Source organism: Fukomys damarensis, unplaced genomic scaffold, assembly GCF_012274545.1.
Source record: "Fukomys damarensis isolate Sample0158 unplaced genomic scaffold, DMR_v1.0_HiC HiC_scaffold_9, whole genome shotgun sequence".
Classification (NCBI taxonomy): domain Eukaryota; kingdom Metazoa; phylum Chordata; class Mammalia; order Rodentia; family Bathyergidae; genus Fukomys; species Fukomys damarensis.
This window is the reverse complement of record NW_022900921.1, coordinates 33,870,163-33,887,015: the sequence shown is the minus strand read 5'-3', so window position 1 is coordinate 33,887,015 and position 16,853 is coordinate 33,870,163. Positions and strand designations below refer to the sequence as shown.

General features: G+C 33.6%; 1 protein-coding gene across 1 annotated transcript in view; it reads left to right on the top strand.

The window, feature by feature from the left end:
* Fem1c (fem-1 homolog C) overlaps positions 1–15,818 on the top strand; it is a 22,670-nt gene extending 6,852 nt beyond the window's left edge. Inside the window, exon 2 of the mRNA XM_010614135.3 lies at positions 12,227–15,818. Coding sequence (XP_010612437.1) covers positions 12,227–13,536 — 1,310 coding nt within the window. The 3' untranslated portion in view covers positions 13,537–15,818. The remainder of the gene's footprint in view (positions 1–12,226) is intronic.
* The last annotated feature ends 1,035 nt before the right edge of the window (positions 15,819–16,853 follow it).

Below are 16,853 nucleotides of genomic sequence, written 5' to 3'. Positions count from 1 at the left end.
TTTTTTAAAAAAAATTTTTTTTTTTTTTTTTTTTAGTCAATGTCTGGCTATGTAGTTCAGGCTGGCCTTGAATTTACTATGTACTGCAGGGTGGCCTTCAACTTGCTGTGATCTCCCTTCCCCAGCCTCCTGAGTGCTAGAATTGCAGGCTTATGCCTAGCAAAAATCACAAATAAGAAAATTTCCCGTATATTAAGATAACAGACTAAGATAATGACAGGTATGGATATACTTTAGCAGTAGTATCTGAGACTGTTGAAAGCAAAAATTCCCTTTTCTGTACTTTGAGAACTCTCTCATCTCTTGGTGATCTCAGCATATCTACTTGTAGAAAAATGTATAATGGAGAAGGAATGAATTTAAATTTTCATTGTACTATTTGACTTGCTTTTATTTTAATCTTTAATTTACTAATAATTTGATTTAATGTTTAAATAACAGTACAGTAACATTTAAATAAATTGAACTTATTAACATTGTAATCACAAATCTTCAAGTTGTTCCATGTTTCTTCTTTTCCCTCTTGTATCCCTTGGTACATTTCTCCATGATTCTCAGGATTACTTGGCATACTAGTTGAGTAAACTAAGTTGTAGATAATGTATGTGTTGAGTTCAGTAGAAAAATGTTCATGTAGTTTTCTGTCCCTAGAGACTGGATTTTGAATTGTGACTCCTCACAGAATTGAGCTAGGTGGGTGAAGATTAGTAATCTTGGAACAGCTATTGCTGTTTCCATTAAGTTGTTGGTGGCAGCAACAGAAAGGGAGTTTTACTTACTGACCTTTAGATTTGTATGCTCCCTTGATTGGGTTCATGTTTATAAGTTTGTTTGCTTAAAACAAAATTCAGAGAACCCTTGCATTCTACAAACTTACGTTCTTAAGCCATATATATATACTATAGAAAATGGAGGTAGAAAATTAGGGAGGGGTACAGACAGATATGTGGGTATAAAGTAGACCAAAACATTTTGCTTCCTCCTTTATCTCCTTTGTTTAAGAGGAACTGTGATTAAATAGGGAACCTGTGAACTAGAATAGCTAGGAAAGGGAATTTTAGTGAAGTCTATTGATGTTTTTAGTCTTTAGATGAACTTTTTTTTTTTATGGGTGTTAGTAATTTTTGGTTCTTACCTCTTAGTGTCACTGCTTTTAGCCTGGAAATTCTATTTTACATCAAGACCCATTTTAAAAGTAATTCCTCGTCCTGCATCTTACTTCTGTGGATGCAATTATTTTAGCATTTAACTTCATTATGTGCTCAAGGACCTAAAAATTTCTATATTTTTCTAGCTCAGTACCTCAAAAAGTTAATGAAGGGAGGGCACATAATCTTGGCAAATTTTGTCTTTTATTCTTTTTAAGTTCCTTTTTTAAAAACCCCTTTTTAAAAATAAACCCTTGAACTTGAGTATCTCCTATAATAAATACACAGAGAGAAGGGAAACATTCAAAGCAGAGAAAGCTAGTACTCCTTTGATAGCCTAAATTACTTCTATTCTTCTTACGTTCCTCAATCTTCATAAATTAATTATGTAGGGAATAAAGTATTTGGAGTCAGCATTGTTATGAGGTTGAACTTTACTACCCACTCCCACGTTTACTAGTGGATCACTTCCAGACTTAATTCAGCCAAGCTACAAGGTTGAGGAAGCAATAGGCCAAAGAGAATAGTTGAAAATTATTTCTGTCCTTTTCCAGACAAATCTATTAAAATATGACTTTTTAATTGTTGCTTCTATTAGTAAAAAATACACTTTTACCAGAAACACGAGTATTTTAATTGGGTTTTTGGACAGCTTTATTGAGTTATAATTCACAAACTGCTATCATTAAAGTACACACATTACCACAACTTTTTATTGCCCCTCTCCCTCCAAAAAACTCATATCCATTAACCCATCTCCTTGCTTCCTTGGCATCTGTACTAGTCTTAAGCAACCACTCATCCCCTTTCTGTGTATAAACTTGATTGCTCTTGACAGGTGGAATCATAATATGTGGTCTTTTGTGACTTCGACTTAGCATAAAGATTCCAAGGTCCATTCATTTTGTAGTATACTGTATAAGGAATATGCTTATTGTCGAATAATATTTCACTATATATATGCCGCTTTTATCCATTCAGCATTTGCTGGACAGTGATTATTTTTGCTTCTTAGATTTTATGAGTAATGCTGTTAAAGACAGTTATATACAAATTCTGTGGATGTATGCTTTAATTTCTCTCAGGTATATACCTACAAGTGGAATTATTACATCACATGGTAACTGTTTAACTTTTTGAGGAAGTGCCAAATTGTTTTCAGAGCAGCTGTATAATTTATTTTCCTGTCAGCAATGTAGGAGGATCCTAATTTCTCCACTTGTTATTAACCTTTTTAAATGTACCATCTTAGAAATAATGAAGTGGCATCTGATTATGGTTTTGATTCATAGTTCTCCATGGAAGGATTGTTTATATTTTTACAAGTCCCTTACACACACACACACACACACAATTTTCAAGCATTTGTATCCCATTCTGTAGACTGTTTTATCACTTTTTAATAGCAATTTGGATTTTTCTTTTACAGAGTGATTTTTTAAGAAATTTGTGGATCACTATATTATTGACTTCTAAACAATTAAGTATAAACTGTAGGGTTCACTGATACCATTTGCTACATAAGAACTTTTCCTTGGATAGAACCATGGAACTTAGTTGTAATACACACCATATTCACCTGCTTTGGCATATGTTTAAATTTAGAATAAATAGGAGTGGTGAAATTTTATTTCTGTATGGTGTAATAGGGCTGTGACTTTTAATTGACATTGTTACAGCTATTAGGTATGCTGGCTATATAGCAAACAAAAAAATAAGATTCCTCCTGTTTTCTTACTGCTCAAGGAATCACCACGAGATCACTTGGAATCACCCAAGATGAGCTTAGTTAGAATCTGCATTTTACAGTGTTTGTCTGGTGATTTGTATATTAAGTTTGAAAAGCACAACTTTGACTTACACTAAAAACACACATAAGCACAAATTTAAACTATGCGAGGCTTTTACAGACCACAAGATCTGTTAAGTTCTATATTACTAGAAAAGCAGTTTAATAGACACTGTGTTTATTAAATAGTTTATAGTTGTAAAGAGATTTTTGTTCTATTGATGATCAGTTAAAATCTTCTGCTGTTGGGGTTAATTTAGAAATTGATTTAAATCTGATCTTGGTGAGTTTTAGTAGTCATACCCAAAGTGCGATTTTTTTGTTTGTTTTTGTTTTTTGAGACAGGTCTCACTATGTAGTTGAGACTGATCTGGAACTCACTTTGTAGCCCAGGCTGGTCTCGAACTTAAAGCAATCTTCCTCTCTCAACCTCCCGAGTGCTGGGATTACAGGCATGCGCCACCACACCCAGCTCCAAAGTACGATTCTTATAAAGGCTATGTTGAAGTTCTTTTATGTTTTAGGTGGATAATAATCGCTTGCCCTTATTTATCATTTACTCAGGCTGAAACATCTGGTTTGGATATAGAGAACCCTTAAGCTTCAGGCTATTATTCAAAATTCTGGTGTTTTGGGGTTATATTGAGAAAAATACTGACCCCATGCACTCAGATTTCCACAGTTGATCAAGAATCTCTGCTGAGCATGGTGGTACCTAATTGTAATCTCAGCATTCTGGAGGCTGAAACAGGAGGATCATCATGAATTTGAGGCCAGCTGGGCTAGATAGTGAATTCAAGGCCAACCGAGGCTATTTAGTTTCAGCCATCCTGAACTGCATAATGAGACCCTGTCTCAAAAAAAAAGGAAAAAAAAAAAAAAAAAGAATTTTCATCTCATCTCATGTGCCTGGTATCCGAAGATTACAGATGTGAGCCATGTGTGATGGTTCACATCTGTAATCTCAGCATGTTGGGAGGCTGAGGAAAGAGAAGTCTCAAACTAAAAATTAAAAAGAGTATGGATGTAGCAAGTTAAAATCATTGAGGTCTCACTTCAGATACTTGTTTAGGAATGTTGCTGTATTTTAATGTATGATCACTTCCCATAGCATCCTGCCCTAATACCCATCCCAGAAGCATTTCAAAGTTATATAGTTGAATATTAATGCATTTGCAGCACATTATTTTTAGCTTTCTACATAAATGCTTTTAATTGTATCGATAGTGCTATTTATTGGCTTGATTTTGAAGAAATGTCCATTTAACAGGCATGTCTTTTGAGAAACTAAAAATTTTCCATTGTGAATTTAATGCTGGAAAGATTTTTTCCAAATGAACTTATTTTTGATCAGATATTGAAAATTGTATAATGTGGTTTTTATTTTTGCATTTTTTTCCTTTAGTTCAAATTAATTCACTAAATTGCAATGCTTAATATCCTTTAATTTCATCTGAGACACACTGGTAGTGTTTATTTTTGGATGTTGTATTTTGTTTTACTTTTAATTGTGTTTCTTACTTTGAAAATACAAAAAAGACAAAATGAGATAACTGGAAAGTCTTTTGCAAGTACTATCATTGTGTTATGGAAATTTTAAGAGACAAAACCCAGGAAGAATGCTTGAAATGAATCAGTAATAATTAGGAAATTTTTTAAGAAAAATTTTAATCAGTGAAATTACCTGTCAAAAGTTAAATATGATTTTAGTGCTCTTTGGCATGTAATTTAATTTAACATAGTCATATGAACATAGTAACTCAGTTTTTAAATTTGGGTATTGTAATAACTTCACAAGAAATTACATTTAATATAGTATATCTAGCACTCTTGAAACAACTCATAGACCAAAATGTTTATAGCAAATACAGCAAGCAGTGCTTATCATATTATAAAGTATGTATAGAAATAAAATAGAAATTGAAATGTAATTTAAAAAAAGCTTATGACTGGGCGTGGTGGCACACACCTGTAGTCCCAATACTCAAAAAGAGGCTGAAGCAGAAACGAAAGCAGAAGGATCTCTGCAAGTTCAAGGCGAGCCTGAACTGCATGATGAGACTTTGTCTCAAACCCCGCCTTCCCCCCCCAAAGAAAGTTTGTGAATTGACATGAGTATGCTCTTTTTTACCTAGGAGCAGAAAAAATATAAATTGAAAAATTAATTTCAGTGCTAGAAAGTATACTGTAAACCTGGACTTTAAAAATGTATCCCTTTGAGCTGGGCATGGTGGTGCACACCTGTAATCCCAGTACTCGGAGGCTGAGGCAGGAGGATCGCTGTGAGTTCAAGACCAGCCTGGGCTACACGGTGAGTTCCAGAGCAGTCTGAACTACATAGTGAGACCCTGTCTCCAAAAACCCAAAAAAAAAAATGTATCCCTTTGAAAGTGAATTGAAGATATATATGAAGCCATCACATTTGTGATTGATTTAAACTAGGCATTAGATTTTTGATATTTGTCTATTGAGGTATAATTTACATACAATAAAATCTGTAATATAATTCTGTAAGTTTTGACAATAAAAGTAAGAAAATTTGCTCATGCCCCTTTTCAGTTAACCTCAGACCTAGACCCCAGCTTTTGACCTCACTGGTCTGTTATCTGTCCTTAATGGTATTTAGGTACTAATTTAAGAGTGAGAATTCTAAAGAACTCTAAATGGAGATTTCCACCCTTAAGGAAGCATTTATATAAATCATTGCATATCCCCTTAATTTAACTTTAACTATAAAACCATTAATAAGTGCATATTATCTATGCAGTTTATAGAGGTTATGAAGACTTCAACATGAGAAAATGCCCAAGGTAAAAAGCAGGAAGCAGTTATGTACATATTGATTTGAACTTTATGGAAACATAATACATAAAAAGACTGGGAGGCTGCATATCATGGTGCATGCCTGTAATTCCAACACTTGGGAGACTGAGGCAAGGGGATCACAGCAAATTTTAGACTGGCCTGGTGTACAATAGTGAGCTTAAGACCAATCTGAAAAACTGCAAAGAAGACTGGGGGAAATAACACAATAGTATCAGTTGCTTTAAAATTATACTTCTTTAAAAGAAAAATATTTCTTTTCAAAATGTTAAATAATGCTCCAGGCTATATTAAAAACCTTCCAGGACATGAAAATTGAAAATATAGTGGTTGTATACTTAACCTGTTAGCGTAATTAAGAAGACCACCTCCTTTTTTTCTTTTTGAACTTATTTTTTCCTTAGAAGCTAAATTTGAATCACTTTTTATAATATCAAGTGTTAAAAATTTAGAATGTACCTTAGCTTTAGCAATGTACTAGCTGTTGGAGGGAGGAATGTGGAGGAGGGGAAAGGAATAGGGATGTAAAAAGAATTGAGATGTGTCATGTACACGCACCAACTACCCACAATGAATGTATTCATAATGTACGATAAACATACACTAATAAAACAAAAGAAAAATAATTCAAGATCTTTGTACTTAAGGAATAGGCAGTTTATATAGAATACCTATTTGTGGAGCAGCAGTGTTACAATAAAGTACATAGTATTATAAAAGTACTAATATTGACTATCAAGTTGAGCTATACAGTTACCAGGCATTTTCAGTTGGCAGATTGATAAGGTATAAACCAAGAAGGCCTCTTTGACTACCTGAAATTTCTAGTGAAACTACTTGAAGGACAAGAAGTTAAAAAGGTAAATAAGAAAGAAAGCATTATAGGATTGGCTTTGGAGCCGGGCATGGTGGCGCACGCCTGTAATCCCAGCACTTGGGAGGCTGAGGCAGGAGGATCGCTATGAGTTCAAGACCAGCCTGGGCTGCATAGTGAATTCTAGGTCAGTCTCAACTACCTAGTGAGACCCTGTCTCAAAAAACCAAAAAAAAAAAAAGAGAAAGAAAGAAGGAAGGAAGGAAGGAAGGAAGGAAGGAAGAAAAGGAAGAAAGAAGGAAGAAAGAAAGAAAGAAATTGGCTTTGGATAATTTCCAGTTTGGCAGTTTAGTGGTTAAGACAGGTGGGTTAGATCCATACCAGAGATAATGAGAAATGAGGCTGAAGAAGTAAGGTAGGGAAATCTTTTAAAATCCGTAATGCATTGTTTGTGTATTCTTAATAACCAAGGTTAAGGTTTAACGTAACGTCATGTAACTTGCTTTCTAAAAGTAAAGATTTCTTCTTGGTTGCCTTCCTAACATAAATTGGGCTTTGAGAATCAGTGCTGTAGAATTTTGAAAGCCAACATAAAGATTTTCTGCTGTTTCCTTAGAGGAGGCATAAAAGCTTTTTTGGAAAGAGATGTGATTTGTTGAAGATTTATTATGAGGTTTGGCTTTTATTAATTAGGCTTATTCACTGGAACTTAGTATGCCTTGTATTTAAAAGAAATACAACTTCAGAAACGATCAGTACACTGAAGTGACATTTGGTGGACATGAGTTTTATGTTTTACCACTAACTTCTCTTTTGTTTGTAGAGTAAGTTTATCTTTTGTACCTTGCATATTTATAAATAGAAATTTAAAAGAGGCAACAAATTTTAAAGAAAAAAATGGCATCATGCTTGCATCTTTTGATAATAGCTCCATTTTATTAATCTGCTTTTTTCTAGACTTAATTTACTTTTTTTCCTCATAACTTCTTGAAGTGGATCTTATTTTTTTAACTTTTTCCTTTTTGAATATGTACATTTAAAATCATGTATTACTCTCTTGGCACAGTTTTGACCATATCGCTCAAGGTTTGTTGTTATTTAGTGGTTTTATTTTCATCCAGTTAATGTGCATTAGGCATTCTTTCGCCCATGAGTTATTAGTGTTATTTTCCAGTTTTTTTTTTATATCTAACTGCATTGCAGTCTTGACATCTTTTAAAATAGATTTAATGGCCTATATGATTAATGTTTGTATATATTCTATGTATCTTTGGAGGAAAAAAGACTTTCTGTAGTTGTTGAGTCCTTAATATATGTCAGTTAAAGCAGATATATTATTTTCTAAGTTTATCGGTCTGAGAAAAGTGTATTCAGTTGTACTGTTTATTGCTGTGTCTGATTTTTCCTTGTAGTTCTGTCAATTTTTACTTTTTATAATTCAAATGTAAGATACTACTGGGTGACAAATTTAGTATTATTGTATCTTTGTGCTTTTAATTTTATTATAAAGTGTTTATCCTTATCTCTATGCATTTTGTTTTAAACTATTTATTTTAATATCACACAGCTTTCTTTTGGCTTTTATATAGTGTACATGTTTTTCATCTTTTCACTTTCAGTATTTCTCTATCATTAATATTTAATTGAGATTTACCTTGTATGCAGCATGTCTTAAGTTTTCTATGTGTTTTCAGTCAATTTTTATCTTTTAATGGGAGCACATAGTTTACTTGCATTTAATATAATGAGGTATATATTTGGATTTTAATCCAGCTAGCTTCTTGATACTTATCGTACCTGTTTTGTGTTCCTTTGTTTCTCTTTTTTTTGTCTTCTTTTGGATTGTATTTCCTTTTTTCTCTATATTAGAGAGAATATAGTTTATGTATTATACCTTTGAAGAATTATTTTAGTGATTACTGTAGATATTACTGCTTTTGCCTATGAAAGACTAACAAAAATTTCAGATTTTACTTTCCAACAACTCAGATCTTAGAACATTTAACTCCAGTTACTCTCTTTTTATTCTGTTGCTGTTAAGTATTTTACTTCTATGTATAGTAACTTCAAGTCAGTATTTATTCAGATTTAGCCACTGTATGTATGCCCACATCTTCTGGCTCCCAGGTAGCTTATCTTCCTTATGTTTTGAGTATTTAGATCTGCTAGTAAATATTTTATTTTTTTTCCTCTATTCTGAAGTAGTCTTTATTTCACTTTTGTTCATAATATAGGTGTAGAATTACAACTTCGCAGTTATTTTCCTGTAGTACTTTTAAAGTATCATTATGTGTTTCCTGGCTTGTTCTCCCTGTGAGAACTTTGCTGTCCATCTAATTATTGTTCTTTTGCAGGTACCCCCCCCCCATGTTCTGGTTTTCAGATTTTTCTCTTTTTCATTAGTTTTCGGTAGTTTTGTTTGTGGTGTGCCCCAATATGGTTTTGTATTTATTTATCATTTTTGGTGTTCATAAAACTTAAAGTTTGTAATATAAGCTTCATTGGCTTCAGAAATTTCTCAGCCTTTATTGTCTATATTTTGTTTTGTTTTAAGTATAGGCCTTCACACATGCTAGGCAAGCACTCTACCATTGAAATATATCACCAGCTTGGACTTCATCTTTTAAAAAAGTGTTATTATTGGCTCTGTTTCTTTCTCTAGAGTTGTGTATTTAAATATGTTTTAGCATTGTTCTCTCTTTTTTTGAACTTGGGTCCTTGCGCTTTCAAGGCAGGCCACCGAACCGCTGAGCTAAATCCCCAGCCCTGCATTGTTCCCTCTTATCTCCTAGAGTCTCCTGTTTTTTCATCCATGCCTTTCCCTATTTTCATCTGACCTGTCTTGTAGTTCACAAAATCTCTGTTCAGGTGTGAGTAAACCACTTTTGAAGCCACCCATTGAGTTTTTCAGTTCTAGAATGTCCATTTGACTGTTTTTTGTAGTTTCTAATTTGTGTTGAATTCTCAATATACTAAGCATAATTAATTGAAAATCTACAATAATAGTGTTATGTAAACTCTGGGCTTTTCTGACAGCTCTTATTTTTCTTGGATTTTGTGTTCAGATTTTTATTTTCTCCTATTATTTTTTAATTGGATATATTATTACATACTATCAATATGAAATTATTTAAACCATAGTGTGGCAATATATTCCTCTAAATAGGATTTATATTTGGTTTTGGCTTTTGATTGCACATATACCAATACTGGGTTATTTTATTCAATTTCATTTCCTGTGGTGGCTTATCTATTTGTAGTTCTCCTTTAGTCCCTAGGGTTCATCGGTGTAGAGCTCTAATCCAGCCTTTACTTCCTAGGTTGAATTCCTGTGAAGCTGTAACCAGAGTATAAAGAGTTTCAAAGATCCTTTCGGGTGAGAAGTTTTTTCCCTTTGCCCTGCAAGGCTGAAAAAAGTTCTCACTTTGTGGGTGGGGATGTAGTCCAGTGGTAGAGTACCTACCACCACCAGGCCCTGGGTTTGTGTTCCAGGATGCAAAACAAAAAACAAAAGATCTGAGTTTTTAAGCCATGTCTTCTAGAATTGGTGGCCATTGTGGAAAAGCTGCCTTAAATTCTAGACTTTCTCTAGTTTTCTTTCTGATGGATATTTTCTCTTTGTTATCCCTAAATTCTGTCAAAGGACATTTTTTAAAATGCATTTTTCAACTTTCCTACTTCTTAGTGTTTTTTTTTTTTTTTAGCCTACTTTATTTTTTCTGTATGAGGGTGTATTCAAAATATACATATTCTAGTTTTTACAGAAATAAAGAAATTTAGTAATTTAAAAAGTGGCTTTTGTTGCCTTCTTGATTTTTCTCACTGAATAGAGAATGCCATCCAAGTCTTCTCTTTCTATTCAGATTTCTCTTGACTTATATTGTCTGCTTCTTGGAAAAAATGAGAATAGAAAAGATTTTCAGTTCAAAATGGTTATCAGTAAATACACTTGAAATAGTAGTAATGTTTAGTTGAAATTATTTCAAACAGATTAACATCAATAGTTCTAAATTCTGGGTGTTGTCAGTGCTTGATTACTTTACATAATTGTTAAAGCATTTTATCAGACACCAATTCATCATAGATTAAAATTCTGAGTCAGAATAAACATAGAATAATTATGTAGTCCTTGTAGATATTATGGAAGACTACACAAGATAAACTTATGGAAAGATTAAAAGTCCTAATGTATAATGACATATTTTTTGTAGTTCTGGTTACAAAGTTAGCTATAAAGTTTGTTATTTGAAGTATTCAGTTTTAACCCACTTCAGTGTATACATTCTATGCAGTGGTACTCAAAGCCAACTTGGTGTTTAGTGGTACCTTACTGTACAGTTTTAATCATGGCTAAGATTTATTACAGTGCTGTTATTAGACACAGATCATAAGAGGAAAAGGAACATACGAGGTCTAGTGAATGTATAGGTAGGCATTTCTATGCTCTCTCCCGCTCATGAATTGTCAGCACATTTTTCCCTAAAAATGAAAATACACGTGAGGGAAACATGATAGACCAGCACTAAAGTTCATATAGGGAACTTTGCCCAGGTACCCAAGAAACCAAGTGTTAAAACATAAACTCTCTTGCTGTTACAGTTTAGGTATGGTGAGCCACTGTTATTGTTTAGGGAAGGTTTTATCAGTGTAGAAAACTACCAGGCAAATTTTCAGATGCCAAATAGGGGTCCACCTTGCAAGTAGGTCTTTCTGTGGAAGGCATTCTCAGCCTGTGTTAACTCTTTTCTACAGGCATGCCAAAAATGACTCACTATTGAAATTTTCTACAAACATTGTATATAAATGTCAAAGGTTTGCATGGTAATTTGTTTCTGTGATTAGTAAAAATGTTCGCTATAAGCCAGGTAAAATGCCTGATGTGGACAATATCTTAGTATGTTTAGTATAGACTTAGTGATGTGTCAGTGCCTGTTGTCACTTTTAATTTGTGTGGGAAGAACAGGACACTGTTAGAACATTCAGTACATCTAACAGGAATGTTTAAAAATTAAATTACAATAGGAAATAATCTCTTTTGGACACTTCTGATGTCTCCTTTTAAAGTTCATATTAAACCACCCACATATTTTTCAGATTTCAGTGGACTTATTTTTCCTGAGACTTTTTTTGGGAAAATACTTTGTAACCAAGAATTTTGGCTAAAATAGCTAATTTTAACCTGACATTCAGAAATTTGAAAAAATAATTTCTGGTCACTGTTAGAATAAGTAGAGGAATTTTAGTTATTGAAGACTGGTTTCCTCATTTATAAATGTGGAAGCTGACACAGAAAGTTAAGTGACTGTCAGCAAAATTATGAATAGCTGGTTGTATTTCATCTGTTTTTATTCATAAACATCAGTGAAAAATACCAAGAGGACATGGATTCATTTGACTTTGGACATCGTTTCTTTTTATACCTAATTTAGTCATGTTGCTTATTCTTCAATTTTAGTATTTTCTTTAGCTCCTGCTACATATTAGATGATAGCTTTAAATGCTGAGGATAATTATTTTCTTCTTTGTAATCAAATAAGTCCTACTTAAGGGTGTCTTAGAGTTGCTTGCTTTTCTTTAGGTTCTAAACTACATTTATATTATATCCTGGTTCCTGAAAGTATGCTGTTCTTTTTTTCCCCCCTTCTCTTTAAGGTAATACAGCATTGCATGATTGTGCAGAATCTGGCAGTTTGGACATCATGAAGATGCTTCTTATGTATTGTGCCAAGATGGAAAAGGATGGTTATGGCATGACTCCCCTTCTCTCAGCAAGTGTGACTGGTCACACAAACATTGTGGATTTTTTGACACACCATGCACAGACCAGCAAGACAGAACGTATCAATGCTCTGGAGCTTCTAGGAGCCACATTTGTAGACAAAAAAAGAGATCTACTTGGGGCCTTGAAATACTGGAAAAAGGCAATGAACATGAGGTACAGTGATAGGACTAATATAATAAGTAAACCAGTACCACAGACATTAATAATGGCTTATGATTATGCCAAGGAGGTAAATAGTGCAGAAGAGCTAGAAGGTCTTATTGCTGATCCAGATGAAATGAGAATGCAGGCACTATTAATTAGAGAACGTATTCTTGGTCCTTCACATCCTGATACCTCTTACTATATTAGATATCGTGGAGCTGTCTATGCAGACTCTGGAAATTTCAAACGATGCATCAACCTATGGAAGTATGCTTTGGATATGCAGCAGAATAATTTGGACCCTTTAAGCCCAATGACTGCAAGCAGCTTATTATCTTTTGCAGAACTGTTTTCCTTTATGCTACAGGATAGGGCCAAAGGCCTGCTGGGTACCACTGTTACATTTGATGATCTTATGGGTATTCTGTGCAAAAGCGTGCTTGAAATCGAGCGAGCTATCAAACAGACTCAGTGTCCAGCTGACCCATTACAGTTAAATAAGGCTCTTTCCATAATTTTGCATTTAATCTGCTTGTTAGAAAAAGTTCCTTGTACTCTAGAACAGGACCATTTCAAAAAGCAAACTATCTACAGATTTCTGAAGTTGCATCCAAGAGGAAAGAATAACTTCAGCCCACTTCATCTCGCTGTGGACAAGAATACTACATGTGTAGGGCGGTACCCAGTTTGCAAATTTCCATCTCTGCAAGTTACTGCAATATTGATAGAATGTGGTGCTGATGTGAATGTCAGAGACTCTGATGACAATAGTCCCCTACATATTGCTGCTCTGAACAACCATCCAGACATCATGAATCTCCTTATTAAATCAGGTGCACATTTTGATGCCACAAACTTGCACAAACAAACTGCTAGTGACTTGCTGGATGAGAAGGAAATAGCTAAAAATTTGATTCAGCCCATAAATCATACCACATTGCAGTGTCTTGCTGCTCGTGTTATTGTGAATCATAGAATATATTATAAAGGGCATATCCCAGAAAAGCTGGAGACCTTTGTTTCACTTCACAGATGATAATATGACTGTGTTTTAGCACTGTTAAGGCACGAATTGGTAACAGTCGTTTCATAAACGAGCACTGTTGTGATAACACCAGCATTCATTTAGCTTGATATTGTTGTGCTGTCATTGGCTAATACATTACAACCATCAAACTTACAGGATTGGTTTCCCAGTATTTAATATAAATAAAGCATATAATATATTTGTGAATTATTAAGAACTGTAATATCATATCCAAATTTCTAAAATTGTCTGCCAAAGGCTTACGATTCTGATTATGTTGCTGTTGGGTGTTTGGGACTGAGTTAATTGTTTTTCAGTGGTATCTTTATACTTTACTGGCTTGTGAATTTTATATAATTGAAGATCTTTTTTTTTCTTGCTTCTGCCTTCTCAAGCTTCTCTGATTTCATTCCTCCTCCCTAACCATTTCTACTACAGTTTTTCCCCCCTTACAAACCCATGCTAGGTCTTACAAACCTTTTGGACTTGTTAATACCATTTGCAGTTACCATAAGTGCTTTATCTTCTCTATGCACACCGGCTTAAACTTGACTGTTGTATGTTAGTATATTTTCTATGCAGCAGTTGGTTAACTTCAATTCAAAATACTTTCTTAAGTTTGTTAAAGAATTCATTTTATGCAAATACTCTTGTAGCATGACAATTTTTAGAGCTGCAGGTTAGCTATTTGAGCTGAAGCTTTTATTTTTTATTTTTTGTTTATTTTTCCTTTACATGTGAAGTTTCTTACTCTAATCCACAGAAATTTTTGTGTGCTAAATTTGGGAAACAAATCTATTCTAACTCATTAACCCAGTTGAAATTTAGGTCTGCCATCTTAATATATCACACAGTAGAAGGAAGACTTTAAAGTGACCCACCTTTCATACTGCTCCAGCATTGTCCTGTTTGTGCTGATAGTGTGACTAGGTGTAAAGAATTTGCTTAAATTTAACCTCACAGTTTATCACACAGCTTAACAAATCACACTGAAATACTCAGTCACTGAACTGCAAATCACTTTTAGTTACAAAAAGAGCTAAAGCATGTCAGTGGCGTGATGCTTGCCAAGCCAGATCTAGGCATCTAGGATAATTAAGGTATTTTAGCAGCAGTTTACTGCCATTGTATCAAAGGTCAGTAACAGTGTTCTTTCTTTCTTCAAACTTATGTATACCTTAAAGATAACCTGCATGAATTTCTTTGGTCTCAATTATTTGTCACCCTAGTTAAACACAAAAGGTTGCAGTACTTCCTGTTCCCTTCCTGTTCCCATGCTGAAAGTTAGCTTTGCCTTCTTCTCTCTCTTCCTTCCTTCCTTTCTTTCTTTCTTTCTTTCTTTCTTTCTTTCTTTCTTTCTTTCTTTCTTTCTTTCTTTCTTTCTTTCTTTCTTTCTTTTTCGTTCTTTTCTTTCTCAGATTTGCTAATGCCACAGAAAGGGCTCTTTTAAGTGAAAAGTACTAAAAGGATTCAGGTAATTATCATTCAGCACTTTATTGTTATTCAGAATAAAATTTATGATGGCATATTTGCCCTGCAAATGTCTTACTAAAATTGTTCTGAATAAAAAGTTCCTTATTGATTTGAGAAAAATTCATTTTACCTGTGAATTTAATCAGTTGGATTACTTACTTGGATTTTGGGGGTGACATTTTATTCTGAGGGTTGATGTGATGCTATTTAGAGAGTCATTTCAAACAGCCACAGTAGGTTTATCTTCATCTTTATTCAGTAAAAACTTGTAATGATAAAAAGTAAATAGTAAAGAACTTAGACTTTTTGGTTAAATAATTGAGGTTTAATTTTTTAAAAACATACCCTTATTTTACTACTTTGTAAATTAATTTCACCATTTAAAGAAATGGATTAATAGGTACACACCAACTTTTTGATGAAGAGATTTTACTGTCCCTTATTTACTATGGGAAAATTTGATGAAATATTTGAACTGCTACATATAAAAATAATTTATGATTTAGTCACATTCTAGAAATATCAAACATTGAGTTCATTTGCCTCTAACCTTGTGCTATAAGAATTATGTTTACTTCAGCTACTTTTAAAAGAAAGAATAACTTTCCCAGTATAGTAAATACACATTAATTGAACTCAGTTTTGGGGTGAAAATGACAATCAGAATTTTGAGTAATGTACTATTTTCTCCTTTTGGGTGGTGAGGTGGGACTTACATATTCTGAGAGCAAGGCACATCTAACACTGTTTACAGGGTACTGGAATGTTGTGACTCCAGTGTAAAATAAGGATTTCTTTAAATAGTGTTTTTCCACCACTAAAAATAGATAACTTAGCAGTAGTCTTCAGCCTTGGTAGTTACAATGCCTTATATCAGTTTGGACACAATTCTCTGCAGAAGCTAGTAGGAGCCCTTGAAAAATCAGTGAATAGCTCAAAATTTTATTTTAGAATTGATTAGTAAATGTGACCTCAAAATACTCTTTTAAGACCTTCATCAGAAAGTAATCTCAAAATCTTGAGCCATTTAATAATCTCCTTAAATTTGTGTTTTTAAAACTATAGATGAATAAATTAAATACTTAATGAACTAATTGTACTTATTTAAGTCAAACTTTACACTATAGCATGGTGATATTGGCTGGAGTTAATGTATAAATTTTTATTACAGTTCTACAAAAATGCCATTAAAGGGCTGGGGATTTAGCTCATCGGTTCGGTGGCCTGCCTTGTAAGTGCAAAGACCAGAGTTCAATCCCCAGTACCAAAAAACAAAACAAAACCAAAACAAAACAAAAATGCCATTAAAGGCCTTTTGAATTGTAGGCGTTCTGTAAAGAAATGGTCATTTTACTCAGCTAATCAGTCTACTTTCTCAAGACAAATACAGATTTTAAAATAGTCATTTTTCTTATCCTTAACTCAGATGGGCATAAATCTAAATCAGCAGACATAATTTGGAGTCCATTATGATTTGAAGTTAAGTGATTGCTTACTTTTAAAGTCACTACCTTACCTTCTTATATTTTTAAAGGCCCCATTTACTCTGAGTTGGGAAAACTGTTTAGGTTATATTTGGAAAAGTAGCCCTTTAAAATAATATTACTTAGCAAAAACCCTACTCTGAATTTTTTTTTTGGGGGGGGTACTAGGGATCAATCTTGGGTCCTTGCTCTTAAGAGGCAGGCGGCAGAACCACTGAGCTAAATCCCTAGCCCCAACCCTAGTCTGAATTTACAAGTAGAATCTTAGAATTATTTTTTATGGGAATTGTAGAGACTGGATGAGATAACACATTCTTGTACACTGTAATAGCAGGACTTTTGTTTGGAACTTTAATAATTTTAAAATTA